The 19,306-nt window shown below is 37.0% G+C and overlaps 1 protein-coding gene across 1 annotated transcript; it reads right to left on the bottom strand.

Annotated features, from left to right (window-relative positions):
* Nucleotides 1–1,928: 1,928 nt before the first annotated feature.
* LOC145675364 (uncharacterized) lies at nucleotides 1,929–2,771 on the bottom strand. The gene has a single exon (XM_081745764.1). It carries the CDS (start codon nucleotides 2,769–2,771, stop codon nucleotides 1,929–1,931), a length of 843 nt encoding a protein of 280 aa, XP_081601890.1.
* Nucleotides 2,772–19,306: the final 16,535 nt, after the last annotated feature.

The following is a 19,306-nucleotide window of genomic DNA, read 5'->3' as shown; positions in this document are numbered from 1 at the left end:
TGACGTATGGAGAAACTCTGGCTCAGTTAGGTAACAAGCTTTTAACATGTCAAGCCAATATGATTTTTATGTATTTTTGAACCTCCTTCCTAGCTTCTATCGTCATCCCGGTAGGCAGGTGTGAAGTTCCTTTCCCCCCACTTTCGGAGCTGTCCAGCTCCGCCCCTATCCATTTCCGATGTATATGTCATATAAAGATTTTTCCTTGTTTTGGTGCCAGAAATCTGTGGTTTTAAATTTCACAATTACCTTTGGGACACCCTGTATTTCATTAATGCACTTTTAGTTTTTTTAAATCTCTGTATCTACCCAATACACTGGATCTACCTCTGTTTAGAAGAAATCTTAACACTGTACTAATAAATGTCGTTCGTTTATACAAATCTAAATTACTAATATTTTAAGAAACAGAGGCTATGTAGGGGCAACAAAATATTACTGTATCTTATATATACAGACTTGTCAAAAAAAAAAAAAGTCACCCACCTTTCTTTGTAAAGCCTTCTGTGGAATTTATCCGAATATGAATTTTCTTTGACCGATTGAAATTCTTTTTTAAAGATAAAATTATTAGTGTCCTATGCAAGGGTGCTATTTTTTTTTAACAGATAGGTATCAGGTTTTTTGAACATGACTATGTAAAACATGTCGACTGCATTTGAAATACACACATACTTCACAATAACTCAACAATATAATACAATAATGTATAACAATACTTCAAATAATACGTACAATCTCCAACACTACTACGAATGTCTCGAAAGTTAAGGCGGTTGAATGTGTTTATGTGTGAATGTGTTGTGTGGTTGCTTTAGAATAATTTACAAGTTTTTAGATCTTTACACGTTCTTCTAGACAGTATTATATAACAAATTATATGTGGTGAAACAACTCTTAAGATATTGAATTGCATCAAAAGTGAATTCGAACTATAATGTTATTTCAATAACAAATAACGATCTCTATACATATAACTACTATTTTTACATATTTGTAATTAATTCAATTATTTTATACTATTAAAACAATAATTAACAAATATAAGGTCGTGCTAACAATTATTATGATTAAAAGGAGCAATTTATAATTTTAATACTCAAGAGGAACATAATGCAGAAATCCAGAAGAATCCACACTTTACTCCAGTTACAAAAAATGGAAACAATTTACAATTTACAATCTTCACATTTATAACAGACTATACTAGTGGCACTACTTATGGATACATTAAATAGATGTCTCACAATTATTACATTCCTTTACTTGTGGCGATGGTTAGTGTACAGTGTTTATAGTTCTACATTCTAATCATTAAACTTTTAACAAACTTTACAAATTTCAATAAATGTTGTATGGACAATAATAAGATGTTTAACATGACCGTCGCTACCATGAACAATTTAATTGATTCAATGTTTAATTGTGTACAATTTATAGTGATGTAGTTGACTGGAACTTAAAGTTCAACTTGTATAATAATACCTATAAACAGTAATAAAGTAAGTAATTTTACTTTATCCATAAATCTTGATATGCTCTTTTATTTTTTCTGCTAAGTTACACGTTATCCAAGAATTGATGCACAGAAGACCTCGTGCTGATTCATCATTTAGTCTTGTCCGGTGTTTTGTGATGGTGAGTCCTGCGGGAACAGATGTTGCAGAGATGCTGAAAAAGTCTCTAGCCATTTTCGCCATAACAGGAAACCGTTTTGCATTGCAATTCCACCATTGTAATATATCTTCGTCAGCGGTGCATCGAGGCAGAGCTAAGTATTGGTCAAGTTCCTTTCTCCAGCTCTCACCCATTACTACTGATTGAGAAGAGCTAGGAGAAGTCAAATCTTTTCTTTTGTAAAGAACATGTAGATCTATTATGTCGTCATCATATTCGCTTCGAATATTTGTTTCAGATTGTTGTGAAGACTATAAATCGAGTACTTGACGAGTGTAGTTGTCATAATATTGACGATATAGTGTTTCAAACTTCATGAGAGATGATTCTAACATCTCTTTTCCCCATGAGGTCATTCCAAATGTTTCTACTTTATATCTTGGATCAAGTATCAATACAGCACAATAGATCCAGTTCGTAAGATGGTAATGTTTAAGCATTTTCGAGTGAGCGGCTTGAATTGCCAACAAAATTTTCTCTTCAATTTCGTTCCTTTTAGCACTTGCTCCCATATCATTCGCAAGAGATTCTAGCTTATCGAGAAGCAAGTTAAAAGATACAACAACCAATGGAATGGTCACATAGGTCTCACCGCCTAATTTTGTTGAAACTACAGTGAATTTTTTCAGAATTCTATAAACTCTATCTAAGGGTTCCCATTCTGAGTCCGTGATCTTAAAGATTTGCAATTCCAAATTAGCATCGCACAAAACATTTAATGCAGATTTAACTTTCAACGCTAAACCTATCATGTCATGAGTGGAATGCCATCTTGTTGGCACATCAATAATTGGATTGATTGGGTTCACTGCTGTAGCTTCACGTGAACTGCGAAACTTATTTTTAAGCTGCTCAGATCTTCTGATTTTTGTAAATAATGTTCTAATTTTACAGATTGCAGTTCTGCTGTCTTCCATGTTCTGTTCGTCTTCATCTTCATCTTCTTCGGGAGCGGTACGATCTTCATCAAAATCATCGTCCAGAGAAAGAATATGAAGAAAATCCTGAACAGCAAGGTTCAAAATATGCGCCATACAGCGAAAATGTTGATCTTCTCGATCAAAGTTTTCCAACAAATATGATAACTCCGTCATAAACGTTGTGTTTGCTGCTGTGTTGTCTACTGTAATTCCTAAAAGCTTTTCTTGAAGATTAAAATTCTGCAAAGACCTATGAAATAACGTAGCAATATCTTTCCCTGTATGTTGTCCATGTGAAGGAACAAAATCAACAACATGAAGAGGACAGTTTCCTGTAGTAGTGCCGGAATCAGGAAGAGTAAAGTTGAGCAGCGCATTAACATCAAATTTCTGGTGAAATTAAACAAAACATCGATGGAATGTTATGCAATGTTAAAAGAGGTGTATGGTGATAATGCTATGTCACATGCGTGAGTTTTCGAATGGCACACACGATTTTCAGAAGGTTGGGAGAAGGTTGAAGATGATGAATGACCCGGCCGCCCTTTATGGATTTTCCAGTATGACCCCGAGACTAATCCATGAACTGGAAGACTCCCACATCGCCATGGATAAAGCACGAATGAGCAAGTCGAAAGTGAAGGCAATGCTCATCGTTTTTTTTCGATATCAGGGGTATCATCATGACTGAATGGATGCCTCAGGGTCAAACGGTGAATCAGATCTACTACAAAGAAGTCCTAATCAGGCTCATGGGAAGAATAAGGAACAAGAGACTGAATTTGAGGGAAAAAGATGCATGGATCCTCCACCAAGACAATGCGCCTGCCTCTAATGCCCTTTCTGTAAAGCAGTTTTTAGCAGCCAAGCGCATTCCTGTGCTCGACCATCCTCCGTATTCCACAAACCTGGCTCCATGTGACTTATCTATTCCCAAAAGTGAAAAGTGCATTGGACGGAACACATTTTCAGTCTGTGGAAGAGGTAAAACGAAAAACGGCAGAGTTGTTGAACAGTGTGATATCTCATGACCTACAGCATTGCTTTGAACAATGGAAGGCACGTTTGCAGGGTGTATAGATAAGGGAGGGAAGTATATTGAAGGGGATAACAGTCAATTGCAACTTTCTGTGCAATACATCACATTTATGACACGTCTCGTTATTTAATTGCCACACCTCGTATATATATATATATATATATATATATATATATATATATATATATATATATATATATATATATATATATATATATATATATATATATATATATATATGTGTGTGTGTGTGTGTAAATTATTATTGTAAATGATTCTTAAAAACTTGACCACCCATCTCTCTTTAAAATGTATTTATGGGCAAAAGGTAAGATTCAACGCATTTTGAACTCTTTGAGTATGAATTAAAGGAGTAAAACATTGAAATTGCTTAAACCAATATTAACTGAAATATAATGTCTTTATCTTCCTTTTCAAAGTTGTACGGATCCGTTTTGATATAGTATATGTAGAAGTCAACACAAATAGTAAATACCTGATATACGAACACTTATTTAATGTACCCAACACTAGATACACATATCGATAGAAAGTAATAGTAAGCAACAGTAGCTGCAAAAAGCAGGATTGATCTAGAATGTTATTGCTGTTGGAATAGATCCAATTATGATTTCAACAATGCTAGTCACCATGACAAAATCTTAGATCCAAATCAGCAGTAGCTGAGATGTGGCACGAATATTGGTGAATGGAGCAGTGTCTTTTGATGCAGAGTAGGGAGGTTCCCCAGATCCGCATGCAAGGAGGGGGTTAAAGGGGGCACGTGTCCCGGGCGCGTGGTTGGAGAGCGTCTGAAATGCCAACACACTATTTATTACTGACAGTATTTAATATTTTTCATCTAAAATCTCACTATTTCAATCCCATAAGAAATAAGGAATTTTCTGTAGAAGCTAATATAAAATTATATAATAACTATTGCATGTTTATCTTGTCTGACCTACGAACTTTCTGTATCTTGGTAGAAAGTCCAAATACATTTTCTCAGCATTTTCCCCACTCCCTTCTACTCTGCCAGAGCCTTGTTCCACACCTTACCAAACAAGCCAATCGTTTTTTCTTTTTTTTTTGTTAAGTTATGAAGTGGATTAGATCTAAGGAGGTGATTGTTTGCGTGTAATATTGATCAGTTCGGAACAGCGCTGAAGTTTACAGTGTTGATAATAATGAGCGCGAGTGCGATAAGGTTGGTTGGTTGTTGCTGGTGATCCAAAGGGAAGGGGTGGGGGGCGCGGGGGCTCAGTGGCAGAGTGTTCACCTCCGGTGCTTGGGGTCCCTGGTTCGATCCCTGCTCGCGCCGTGTGGACTTTGTGGTGACAAACACCGTGCTCGTGGGTTTTCTCGGGATTCTCCCGTTTCCTCCCACTTTCTTCATTCCACTCATTTTTCATTATCACCGTCTCCTTTAGCCTAACCGGCATAATCGTGGGACGTAAAACTAAAGATTTCATTTCATTTTCCAAAGGGAAGGGGTGATAAATCTCGGGGCGAAAGGGGACGCCAAATTTCGTGTGTGCCCCAGGTGATATGAACCCTAGTTGCAGACCTGAGGCTCCCTCTCAAGAAAAATCTGAAATGACGCTGAGACGAAGGTGCTCTTCTAGTTTCTGATGAAATAGTTCGTGTGACACTGCAGCAAGATCGCATCGGAACCAAATCAACGTTCTCTCAGTTTTGTTTAATCAGTAAATGTAATTCTGAAAATTTTCTGTTATAGTTACATCTTTCAAAATTGCTTGATTACTGATATGTTCTCAATAGACGTTCAATTAGGTTTGTTTCTAGTGATACAACACATTTGCCAGTGGCTTGAATCTGAGTAAATCATTGTACTGCACTATGAATGAAACTGGATGATGTGCACGAACTACAGTAAGAAAGCGTACAGAAGTTTAAAACATTATTTGTTGAGGCGCTTTCTGCTAGGTTTCCTGAAGTGTTAACTGTTACAGAAAATAGCCTGTTTTATTGTCGTGTATTGTGATAGAAAATTGGCGGTAAAATGTTAAGGTTATAAAGTGTTGAATGCCAACATGGCTAGGGTTGAAAAATGAGCCCCCAAACCTGCTGGTAATGTGAGCCCCCTACGTAAAGGGGCTCATATTACAACCATTGCATTTCTTTCTTTTTTTCTTGTTACAGATGCCTAGGAAAAAACTCTTTCCACCAAAAACCTCGCACAGAAGATCTTGGAAGAAAAAGAACATGGTTGAGGCCATGCGAGCAATAAGAAGTAAATCTATGGGCTTAAAAAAAGCAGCAAAAAAGTTTTCCGTTCCGAGACCAACGCTCCAAAGACTTGCCCATCTTAGTGTGACACCAGAAGATTGTGTAAATCTTTCTATGGGAAGAAAACCCGTAATGAGGAAAGACCTGGAAGAAGAATTGGTCAATTATCTATTGATCATGGAAAGTAAATTCCATGGATTAACCAGGACAGATGTGCGACGATTGGCATTCCAATTATGTGAAAGGAACGGGATGCAACACCCTTTCAAAGATGGCTTGGCTGGGCGAGTGTGGTTTGATCATTTTTTGAATAGACATAATAATGTGTTATCCCTATTGAAACCCACAGCAACATGATGTGCACGTGCAAATTCCTTTAATTGCGAAGCAGTGAATGTGTTTTTTCACATTTTAGAGACTGAATTCGAGAATCACCAATATCCACCACAACGAGTGTTTAATGTAGACGAAACAGGGATCACCATCGTGCAAAGCAAAACACCACGAGCGGTTGGTCTCAAAGGAAAAAAAACAAGTGGGAACACTGAGTTCAGCAGAAAGGGGAGCATTAGTTACAGTTGTCTGTTGTATGAATGCTGGAGGAAACTTTCTTCCTCCAATGCTCATATTTCCTAGAAAAAAATATGACTCCAACACTCATGAAAGGAGCACCTCCGGGTTCAATTGGAAGATGTCATCGATCAGGGTGGATTCAAGGTCCGTTATTTACAGAGTGGATGAGATATTTTATTCAAAGAACAAAAACAACAGCTTCCGACCCCATACTTTTAATTCTTGATGGCCATAACACAATACGAAAAACATTGATGTAATAGAGCTCGCACGTCAAAATCACATCTCAATCACCAGTATCCCTCCCCACACAAGTCAAAGTTGCAACCACAGGACAAATCATTTTTTGGCCGTTTAAAGCATCAGTACAGTGAACAAATAAGACAGTGGCTACGACACAGTGAAAGAGCACTGGGTCATTACGACATTGCAGAGATGTTTGGAAAGGCTTACTTATTGTGCCAAACTGGCACAAATGCAGTGAATGGTTTCAAGGCTACCGGAATTTATCCCTGCAACCGCACAATATTCACCGATGCCGATTTTACATCTTCAGTGAACGAGGACATAGATGCGTGTATCCCATTAGATGCTACAAATAAGGCGCAAAGAGTTCCACCTCATAACCCCCCCTGCCCATTCTATTGCAACTATGGATTCTGATGACCAGAAGAATTGTGATATGAATCCTGATACTTCACCTCCTTGCAACACGACATTTATTTCTATTCATTCTTCAAGTGGCCCAACAGGACATATACCTAATCCTACTGAAGTTCATATCCCACGTGCTCGTGATATTGCTGAGGCAGGACCATCTGGACTTTCTGGTGCATTACATTCACCACCAGGGAACAACAGTAAATATGCAGTCTCGCCAAAGGATATCTGGCCGATCCCAAAGCCTGAGAAGAAAATGACTAATAGAGGACGAAAACCTACCAAATCAGCATTGATAACTTCTTCTCCCTTCAAAAAGTCTTTGGAAGCAGCAGAGAAGAAGAAATTACTGAGAAAAGGAATCACAGTAGAGAAGAAGCACAAGACGGGGATGAATGGGACATAGGAGGAAAAAACGAGAGAAATATCTAAAAAGAAACCTAAATTGTCGTGTAGACGTAAACGTATGCTTTCTGTGGTGTACTCTGATAGTGATCAAAGTAACTCTGAGTTTGATTCTGGAGAATCTGTTCTCGAACTTTCTTTTGGTGTTAAGAAACCAGATGATGTCGACGCAGCGTGTTTATTTTGTGCATGACTCTTTTCTGAAGACACGATGGGTGAATTGTGGGTAAAATGTATTTTATGTGGCTTGTGGGCACAAAGTGAATGCGCTGGCTGTGAAAAAGATATTTATTTACGTGTGCGATTTTTGTACATAAATCTTGTTAACACCCAAATGCAACGATTACTTCCACATTTCAAGTTTTTGTGTAACTAAAGTACTAGATAATGTTAACTATTTTAATTTTTCATTCATGGGAGAGAGAGAGAGAGAGAGAGAGAGAGAAAGAGAAGGCTATACATCAGCGGTAGATCTTGTTTCGGGAGAAGCTTGAGGAACAGTTAAGGAACATTTGTGTTGCACGTGCGAAAAAAAAATGATCACAAATTTGTTTCGGGAGGGGCTTAAGCCCGACAGCCACCCCCTAAATACGCCACTGTACATCAGTCAACCGCTCCCATATTATCTAACACAGCAACGAAACAAATGTTTAGTAAAGGCAATTTTAATAACTATCAATATTCGAGACGAGACCGAGACTTTCGAGACTTACTTAAGTCTCGTCTCGGTCTCGTCTCGATTTATAGAGGTCTGTCTCGGTCTCGTCTCGGATATAAAAAGTCCGTCTCGGTCTCGGTCTCGTTTCGGTATATAAAAGTCCGTCTCGGTCTCGGTACCATCCCTACTGCATTTCCTTCTACTGTTTTCCTATCATCCCCTATTAAATTTACATCATCATACGCCATAACCTGGTGAATCCCATTTAACTCTAGGCCCTGGTGGCTATCTTGCAAAGTTGAATAATAATGGCGACAACGCATCTCCTTGTTTCAGGCCATTCTCGACGTGAAAGCTCGTGGATATAAATTTTCCTACCCGGACTTTACTTTGTTATTCATGTAAACATATCTTAATTAATCCAATTAGCTTCTTCGGTATTTCAAATTATGTAAGAATGTCGTACAATGCTTCTCTTCTAACCCGGTCGTAAGCCTTTCTACAATCAATATAGAGATGATGTACCGGAATATTTACAGTGAGCTTATGTCCGGTTAACTTTTGTCCGCTTTTGCATTAATATAGGTGAACTTATGTTCGGTGAGGTTATGTCCGCGACCCGCCACTACATGCAAGAAGAACATAAAGATGGAAAACTTGCTAACTTAATTTCAAATATCTATATGTTAATGATAAAAGATCACTTTGGAAGAACTGGGATATAACGAAACAACCCCTTCCCCCCCTCAACTCTGCCTTCCAGATGGTGGTGTGCAAAGAACAAGCGCAAATGTGTCGCCTGGGGCAGAATTCAAGAAATAGGTGTCTCCTTAAGAGAAAGCGAACTTTTCTGAATGTACAGCTGCCGACTTGCCAGACGAACAACAAACACAGTCCAAAAACTCTAGTATTACTGATCATCTCATAGGTGACCTTCCCTCCTCTCCCTCCATTTATTCATAAGCTCTGTGAGTGAAATCTCCTTTTTAGTGTTGATAGAACAACAGCGAAAGGCAAGAATTCATCCCTCTCCCAGCACTCAACCATGCGTCAGTCTTCGGTAACAAATTTCCAATAAAAAGCGATGTACTTGCCAAAATGAAACATCTCATTCCAGTAGAAATGTTGATGGCAAACAATGCAAGCAACGCTTGCATTAGGAAAGAATGGCGGAAACAAGTAAAGGCGGTGGTCACGGTATTGAGGTATATATATATATATATATATATATATATATATATATATATATATATATATATATATATATATATATAGAGAGAGAGAGAGAGAGAGAGAGAGAGAGAGAGAGAGAGAGAGAGAGAAAATATTCTATTTACATCAGCAGTGGATTTTGTTTCGAGAGAGGCTTGAGGAATGGGTAAAAATATTTGTGTTGTAAGTGTAATGCGGAGAAATTATCACAAATTTATTTCGGGAGGGGGTTGAGTTCGATAACCATTCCTAAATACGCTACTGTACATGAGTCAACTGTTCAAATATTATCTAGCAGCAACGAAACAAATTTTGTGTAAAAGCAATTTTAAGAGCTATCAATATTCGAGACGAGACCGATTTTTCCAGACTGACCTAAGTCTCGTATCGATTTATAGAGGTCTATCTCGGTCTCTGTCTCGTCTCGGTATATAAAAGTCTTGGTCTCGGTACCATCACTACTTTATTTGCCATAGCATCTGCAAAGCGAATATAATTTAGTTTCCTGCCTACTAGCTACTACGAAAATGTCATCTTCGGTGAAATACTTTTTTGGTGTTTCTTCTAAATATATAGGGAGTTTCAAAACAACATCGATAACGTTTGGAAGGCGATTCCTGACACCAAGATGAGACGAAAAGTATAGATCAACGTGGGTGCACAAATGCTTCCTTTCGGAGTTATAGGCTACCGAAAACATGAAAAAATGTACTTTAAAGGTCCATAGGTCCCAAACTATGGGACGTACTGTTGTCGGGTCAAGACTTTACTTAGGCACTAATATGTGCCCTATGCATAAATGCATGTTTCAGAATCCTAAGGTACTCAACCAATAATTTTTATAGAGAGAGTTTGGCTACAGGCATATAAGTTCAAGTACTCACCAATTACCTCTATAAAAATTGTTGCGGAAATACCCCAGGATTCTGAAACATGGATATTTGGATAGGCCACATATTAGTTCCTAGGTGAAGTCTTGACCCGACTACAGGACGTCCCATAGTTTAGAAGCTATGGACCTTAAAATTCATTTTTTCATGTTTTCGGCAGCCTATAACTCCGAAAGGAAGCATTTGTGCACCCAGGTTGGTCTACTATTCGTCTCATCTTGGTGTCAGGAATCATCTCCCAAACGTTGTCGGTGTTGGTTTGAAAACCCTGTAGAAGTTGGTGAAAGGCAATATCTCTGTCAAATTTCCTTCCAACTGTACTTGCCTCCGTCGTCTCAACTCTTATTTGTTGGTTAATAAAAGGGTTCGTTCATTAATGGACACTGTATTACACTGATTTTTTCAAAGTGCAAAGCATTCTTATATATTTTTTTAAATGATTTACTTTGCGGAAGCCAACTCAAACCAACATATACTGCCTTTTATCTTTCTCTTTATCCGATAACTTGAAGTAACATATCCATGTAGTATGTACTGTCTAATAAATTAAATTGATATATATATATATATATATATATATATATATATATATATATATATATATATATATATATATAATATTAATTGTATATTTATTTTAGGTAGTGCAATTAATATTCCCGATCAGTGAACCGAAGGCTAAAGCTGGCATACATGACGTCTATCTGTAGCCGCGGGTTGGATTCTACTCGTAGTAACACTGATTTCAAACTTCATGCCTTTTTGAGGCATGGCTTTTTAACATATCTTGAAGAACACAGAAAAAGCTTAAAAACCAATATCTTAAAAAAACTGCTTTTGTTGTAAACGGATCCGGTTTACGGAGAACAGCGAAACTCCACTCTGGTGAGAAACGAAACTGGGTTTGAAGAAACTTGAGACCAGTTTCGCCTAAATCCGAACCGTTTTTTTAGAAATCCGAACCGCTTTTGGAGAAAACAGAAACCGGGCTTGGAGAAAAAACCGAAACAGATTCCTGAAAAAACCGAAACCGGCTTCCGAAAAAACTGAAACCGGTCCCGGCGAAAAACCAAACCGGTTTTGGCGAAAAACCGAACCGGTTCCGGTGAAAACCGAACCGGTTTTTGATGAAAACCTAAACCGGTTTTTAAATCGATTTCGGTTTTTTAGTAACCGGTTCTGCCTATCCCTAGTATATACTCATATACTATACAACCACATATTTATCTATATATAAATATATATACTATAACATATATACATATATACACACAGGTATATAGAGATAACTAATATGGACTAATAAATACATAAACACGTGTGAGACAATCAATATATATACCACAATATAATAGATATGTGTATTCATATCTTATACTTTAATATTTTTCAACAACCTATTCCACTGTTGGTCGATGATCAGTCCTGAGTTCCAGTTCATAGCTTTATTACCCTCCATTTCTATAAACCGTGCCTCCTTCCGTTTCCTAACTATGCTTCTTTCTTCCTGGCCGAGAATTTTTGCTTCATTCCAATTAACCCTTTCACAGAGGAAGTCGACTTTTGTCGACAGAAAGAAAATTTCCTTAACATGCGAATGTCGACCATAGTCGACAGGTTAAAATTTGTTTGTCCGTATCTTCGCTTTGTCGAGAATAGTCGCCGAAGTTGTACCGTTCATTTTTTTGTGTTCTATTGTTTTCGAGAAACAATAGAAATCACACAGAAAAACTTTGGCGACTATAGTTAACTAAAACAAAACCAAGATACAGACAAATTTTAACACGTCGTCTATAATCGACATTCGCAGGTTAGGGAAATTTCTTTCCGGCGCCTTCCACAGTGAAAGGGTTAACTGAATGTCCCGTGTCCCTTACGTGTTTGTAGACCGCATTTTTGTTCCTTTCTAGCCTAACGTCATCCTTATGTTGTCTTATACGCTCTCTTAGTCTCTTTCCAGTTTCCCCAATATAACACATATCACACTCGAAGCACTGAATTTTGTAAAGGAGTCCTTTTTTCTCCATCATTACCCCTTGTTCTTCTTCTGTCTTCTTCCTTCTTTTTACCTTATTACATCCAGAAACCTCTTGCTCCCTTTTCTGTAAGTTGAGATGCCCCCATCTTCTTAAGCATTCTTTTAATGATTTCGGTTTCTTCTCCCAAACTTTCTACCTCCCACCACATTTTTCTTCTTTCTTCTATTCCTCCTTCACTTTGCTCTCCTTCTCGGCTTATTTCTTTTTCTTCGTTTATCTTCTCCCATCTCCTTGTGTATTTTAGCCTCTTTCTATCGTATCCATTATTCTCCACCTGCTTATGGAATGACTGTATACTCTGTTCCGCCTTGTCTCTTTCACTGGTTATTTGTTTAATTCTATTCTCCATGTTAATGATGAAATTCCTGTTGGTCGAGTAATCTACATCACTTCGGGAGTGGCAATAGTTTCCCGACGCGGAACTTTTTTGATACCATTCTGTGTATATCACTCCTTGTTTCCTCCTTATTCTCATATGCAGAAAAACTATAGCCTCTTTCTTTTCTACCTCTACCTCCAGTTGTATGCCTTTCTCTATATCCTCAATTTCTTTACAAACTTTTCCAATTGCCTTACAGTTCCTTTCCAAATCCCCAAGCAATCGTCAACATATCTAGCAAAAAACACTAATCTGTCACTTCCTTTCATCCTTACTTTCTTCTCCCAGTCGTTCATAGTAATTTCTGCTAGCACTGGACTCAACCTGGAACCTATGCTTAGTCCTTCCTTGATTTTCAATAAATTATCACCTATTACTGTTATTCCATATAGTCTTCAGGGCCTCCTTCAGTCCTTCTCCACTCCAACCATTGATCTTCCTATCCTTTTTCAATTGAGTGATGACTTTAACAATGTTGTTTCTTCTTAGACTTGGAAACATAGCCTTCACATCGACACTGAAAATGATTGTTTTAGCTTTGCTCTGTCCTACTTCCTCCAACCTTCTTCTTAACTCAACCGAGTTTTTCACACTGCTACTGTCTTGTTGCCTCCTTAACATTTCTACAACCTTCTTTAACTCCTCCTCCAATGGTTCAAATTTATTTCCTCGGCAATCTAATACTGGTCTCAGTTTTACCTCCTCCTTATGAACTTTTGGAAAACCTTTCATTACCGGTATCCTAACTTCTTTATTAAGACCTCTTTCAAAACCTGCTTTTGTTAATAATACTAAAACTTTTTCTTTAATTTCCTCACACACAGATCTTTCACCGGTCACCTTGTAAGTATCATCATAGATATCATTCAATGTTTCTTTGTATCATTGTTTTTCCATCACCACAATGTCACCACCTTTGTCCGCTTGTTGCACACATATGTCTTTTCGCTTCTTTATATCCTTCAACACACTGTACTCGTGTTTTGAAAGGTTCCCCTTTCGCTTCTTTATGTTCCTTTCCACAATCACCTTAGCCTTTCTTCTTATCTTATCCCTTATCTCCTTGTCCTGAACTTGAACTATGGCTTGCTCTACCGAGTATATAACCTCTTCTGCGTCCAATCTTTGTTCTTTCACTTTAAACTTATAGCCTAAGCTTAACACTTTCTTCTCATCATCCGACAACCTCACATCACCTATTACTACCACCTTTTTGTCAATGTCCTCCTCCTGATTTGACTTCGACGCTAACCGCCTTCCCTTTTCCATTAATCTTTTCTTCACTTTCATATTAAATTTCTCTTCCCACACTTCCAGTCTCTTCATAACTATATCCCTAGTCAATATCAACAAACTATCACTAATGTCACTTTTTAACTGGTATACACATGGTATAGTATTGACTCTCCATCTAATATTCCAGAACATCTAATCATAACTATTTATTAAAAATCTTTATGTGTCACAATGACATTCATGTATGTTCTACCAGGTCGTCCTATTCCCCTCCCATTCCAATATATTTCTAATAATTTCCGACATTACCTGATCTCTTCCAATATTAACATCCATAGCCGCTCAGACCTAGAGAAATTGCTTTTAACCATTTTATCACTGCGTCCACTACAGGCTTCATTCACCCATTACCAAAACCAATCCGTTCCTGACCTAACACTACTCCTGACATAGTGATCACATGATCTCTCGCCCACAGTATTTTCATCTACATTCTAGATCCTCTGGAATGTAGATCGCTACTAAACTCACTAAACTCATACAATGTCAGCGACCTATCCTCCTTTTACTGAAAATGAATTTAACCCTTCGAATACCAAGACTGGATCAATTTGGCCCAGATGATGTTTTATAAAGAAATGCTACAATATCAAAGAGAGGTAGTGGGCTAATGTTTTAGGTATTCCTTCATTAACCATTCCGCATGCCACGTGATTCTTTACTCCTCAAAGGTATGTAATCTGTCACATGCTTGCTTTCAAAGCGCACTGCACCAGCAAACCGCTCCGCAAGAACTGTCAGGTGTAATCAAAATACAAGGTGTGACAGAATTTATTCCTAACAAAGACAGCGTATTTCTATGTATAAATTTCTAATGTTACCGTACTATAATTCAAGTATTCTTTGAAAGAATCACCAGCCGCCACTGACAGTGTATACTGCGTATAAAAAGTACTGTAATGTAAAGAACGATTAGGTACATTGCCCTTTTCATTGTATGTTAGAAATTTTAACTCCCTGAATGAAACTTGATATATATATATTTTTTTACAAGAAGCAGAAATGGGTCAAAATAACTCACTTTACCTAACAATGTAAGCTTGGTATTCTAAGGGTTAATCCACTCTAATCTTTACCACCAATCATTTAACTCGCAACTGAGCAGTTCATCTCTCAAACCGCATATATATCACGTCGTCATCCTAAAATTCCTCCGCGCTACTTTCCTCTAGTTAAACACTCGCGTGAAATCTATACATAATATGTTTGCACTGGCAACCACGAAGCTCTTTAGTATCATATAGCCCTCTACCGAACAGTGTTTAATTATCTTAAAGTATATAAATTACGACAATGGATTAAAATTTGAAACATAATTTCTGCCATATCACACCCTTCGCAATATTAGATGCGTTTCAACGCATTAGCTGGTAAATTTACCCAAACTTCTTATCCTCTCTTACATCACGATCAGGAATTGCACAGAGACAAAGAAGAAGCTAAAACCTTTGCTTCCTAATTATAGGAGATTTTCACACCTCTATCATTCACTTAGCATTTTAATTATCGTCCTGTAGACCATTCCAACTTCAATTCACCACATATTCATCTTCAACTCAACATATCTACTCACAAAGCACTCACTACCTTCATATTCTCACTACCTCCTACCACGCAAATCACTAATGTCATCTATCATAAATGTTAGAATGACCCTGAAATCAATAACATCTATCGACATGTAAGACAAAGTCCACCAATACTGTTCAATCTTAGAAATCATCCAAATTTCTCTTGTTTTTTAAAATCAAGAATACCGTCGATACAGCTCAACAGAATCTTCACCAAAATCCTAGGAAAAAAATATCCTCAAATGACTTCATGTTCATCTTTCTCATTACCATCTTTACCACACCGTCAAGCAGGCTCCGGCCCACAAATTAGCATCAACGATCAGTTTTTGCGTCTCCTCAACTGCATCCATAAGAAGTATAATACCACCAAACCATCCTGTCTGGTAATCTTTAATTTAGAGAGGGCATTTATTGACGCGTAGCGTTAGGGTTTGATTTCAAAACTGCTACATTTTCGCCTTCTAATTGCATATATCCGTTTTATTTATAATTTCTTTTTTGGCCACCGTACTTACGAATAGATTAATTAACAGTCATATCAAATCATATTTATGCACTCAGGCATATCTAAGGCTATTTACTTTCACCCTTTTTATATCTACTTTATGTTGTTGATATGCATCTTCATCCACAAAATATTCACTTATTTCCATACGCTGATGATACAGCTTTTCTTGCAATTTGCCGTATTATTCACTAAGTAAACAACGCCTTACAACCAATAATACACACTTTTGTTCTGTGGTGTAATAAACGGCGACTGAAATCCAATGCTGCTAAAACCCAAACTACAGTATTTCTTCCTCCTAAGAAACTCTCCAGATTTCACAGTAATTCACATTTACTTCCATCACTCTTAACGCTCTGGCCGTCTTAGAATCTCCAAAACCGTTAATACTTAAGACTCACCATAGATAGATACCTCAGATGGAAGACTATGTCCAGGACATCAACAAAAAGGCACATAATCGATTCAATCTATTAAAACGACTTACTCGCAGAATCTGGAGTATTTCCGCAAAACTACTCTTAAGCACTTATATAGTCATTCTTCGACCTGTGCTTAGTTACGGCCATACCGTTAGGTTTCGTCAGCTACCCGCTTTTATCAAAAACTTATGGTTCTCGAACATCACACATTCAGAATTCTTTACCACATCAAACTCCCGAGCTCTGCTCCAGAGCTCTATGCTCGCGTGACTTTTCCATACATTTGGTTCCATGTAGAAAAACTTTGCCTCAAATACGTCCAGAATGCTCAATCCTCATCATCCACTCCTCTCCGATTCCATCAACGCCCATATCAATTTTTATATCGTTCGCAGCATCAGTCATTCTACCTCTTCCTCCTCTTTACAATGTATCATTATTCCTTACCACAGAATCATCAAGATCTTCCGCTCATCAGAAAGTTTCTTCTCTATCACCCTCCGCACAATATCATACAATCATATTCTACACAATAATTCCTTTGTCACTAACAGAGTTTCCTACTTCCTTTGATTATTGCTTTAAGCAGCCCCCAAGGGAGAAGAATAACCTATATCCGTCATTTTACAACATCTTATAGTTTGTCTCGTCCAAATGCACTTCATCTCATAGATATTTCACTCATCAACGCAATATAATGAAATGTAAATCTAAATACTTTCATCATGATGTCTATAATTCATTGTACAATTTCCTTTCTCCGCCGTCATTATGATTACGATTTTAAAGACCGTAATGTCCTATTTACTTACGTTATTTATGACATAAAGTTATTATAAAATGTTGAAAATCCCTTAGACCATGTCTAACTCTCTTCTCGCAGTATCCTTGACTCCTCTTTCCCCCATGGAGGTCATAACCCTCGAGCGGGTGGTTAGCTAAAACAAACATGCGCCATACCTTTACGTTATAATTTCACTTATGATGTTATTTCTAAATGGTGTTTTATAGGTAATTTGTATCTTGAAGCAACGTAGAGTTCTTTGTTTTATACTTTTCTTACAAGACTAAAGTCGCTGTGAGACCGAAAGTAAAATTTTGCTCAAATATGTACCCCGTTGGCCCAAGCTATGTAAGGTTTCATCAACATTTTTCCGTCGGTGCATAATATGGCGCTATAAATGGCGAAAGTAAATTAACTGTTTGGGATCAAAAAGAAAAACATTTTGCTGTTTGACCGACATTTGTTACCAACAGTTCCGTCACCCTTAAGGACACGCCACTTATAAACGAATCGTTCAGGTGAACGTCGCTTTAACCAACAGGTTTCATTGTGAGCCTCTCCGCTGGGTAGTAGCACGGAGAGGAGGGAAAAAGTGAGTCTGACGATTGTTTATGGCGTTATAATAGCATGTAACCACGCAGTGTTTAAATCAAAGACTTAGACGAACAACAGTGTTACATAATAGTTACATATAGTGAACTATGGTACATACGTAATGCACTCAAATAGAATGCTTAGCACATCAAAAGTTTAAATAGTACAACGATGAGCCAACACTAAATATAAAGTGCTTTGATTATGACTATAATGACGTCGAGAAAAGAAAACCTAATGCCTATCTCAGACGTGACTGAAGTAAGGCTGCATTTCACGATCTAAAAACTCACGACCCTACTTAACGATCGTGTGAGAGGTAACTTGCCCTTAGGTCAGGTTGAAATTCTCTGCTGTTTTTATTTGGATCCTAACTTGGAAGAAATAGAAGAAGTTTCTATTTTCTTCTGGACTTATTTATTTATTTCATTTTCCGCCGTAAGAACTTAGCGTTCATGGCTTCGTCAAGAGATACAGTTACTGTTACAATTAATAATAATAATAATAATTACAAGAGAAACGCTACAATTAATAATACAGTTATTTAAAAGAATATTATATAATAATACAATATATATAATAATAATACAAAATATATACGTAACAATAAAACTAAAAGTGCATTTTTAGAGAAAATATAAATTGTACCTTATTTTATATATTTCAAAATTCAAGTAAATCGTAATATTTATATTACAAAGAAATATCACACTGAAGATATTAATCTAAACCATAGAAAAGATGTTTAAGTAACAGCAACTTGAGGTGTCTTTTAAACTGCAAGCTTGGCATTCGTTCGATACAATCTGGTAATTTATTATAAAGTTTTATTCCTATGTGGTGTAACGAATTTTGAGTTCTTGTTAGACGGAAATTTTGTATATGAATATGATTCGTTGTTCTTGTGTTGTATTGGTGTAGGTCCGAATTGAGTTGAAATTTTCTTTTATTCATATGTATGAATGATGTTGTTTCGAGAATGTATATACACGGCAATGGTAATATTTAAAGTTTCTGAAACAGTGGTCTACTTGGTGTATGAAACAGAACTGATAACAATATTTGTAACATTTTCTTCTGCATTGTAAATACTTTCTTCGCATAACAGGTATTACCCCAGAAAATGATTCCATACGATAGAATTGACTGGATCAATCCGAATTAAATTGTTTTCAAAGTTTATGTAGTTAGAATCTTACTAACTTCACATATAAGATATATTTTCGCGCTTAGTTTTCTCATCAAATCATTCACGTGATCATCCCATGTTAACTTAGAGTCTAATTTTGACCCTAAAAATTTACAAGTGTCAGATACCTGCATGAGTTTCTCGTCTATACGTATTTAATGTATATTTAGAGAGTTCAGTTTTCCTTCATTGAAACTCATTATAGTTGTTTTCGCTGTATTTAAGTTAAGTTGGTTT

Source organism: Thermobia domestica, chromosome 18 (assembly GCF_964235325.1).
Source record: "Thermobia domestica chromosome 18, izTheDome1.hap1.1, whole genome shotgun sequence".
Lineage (NCBI taxonomy): Eukaryota > Metazoa > Arthropoda > Insecta > Zygentoma > Lepismatidae > Thermobia > Thermobia domestica.
The sequence above is the reverse complement of the archived record's forward strand: the minus strand, read 5'-3'. Positions and strand labels throughout refer to the sequence as shown.

What these genes read in the sequence shown, in the direction of transcription:
- LOC145675364 (XM_081745764.1), bottom strand. Translation starts at nt 2,771, where the DNA reads ATGACGGAGTTATCATATTTGTTGGAAAACTTTGATCGAGAAGATCAA.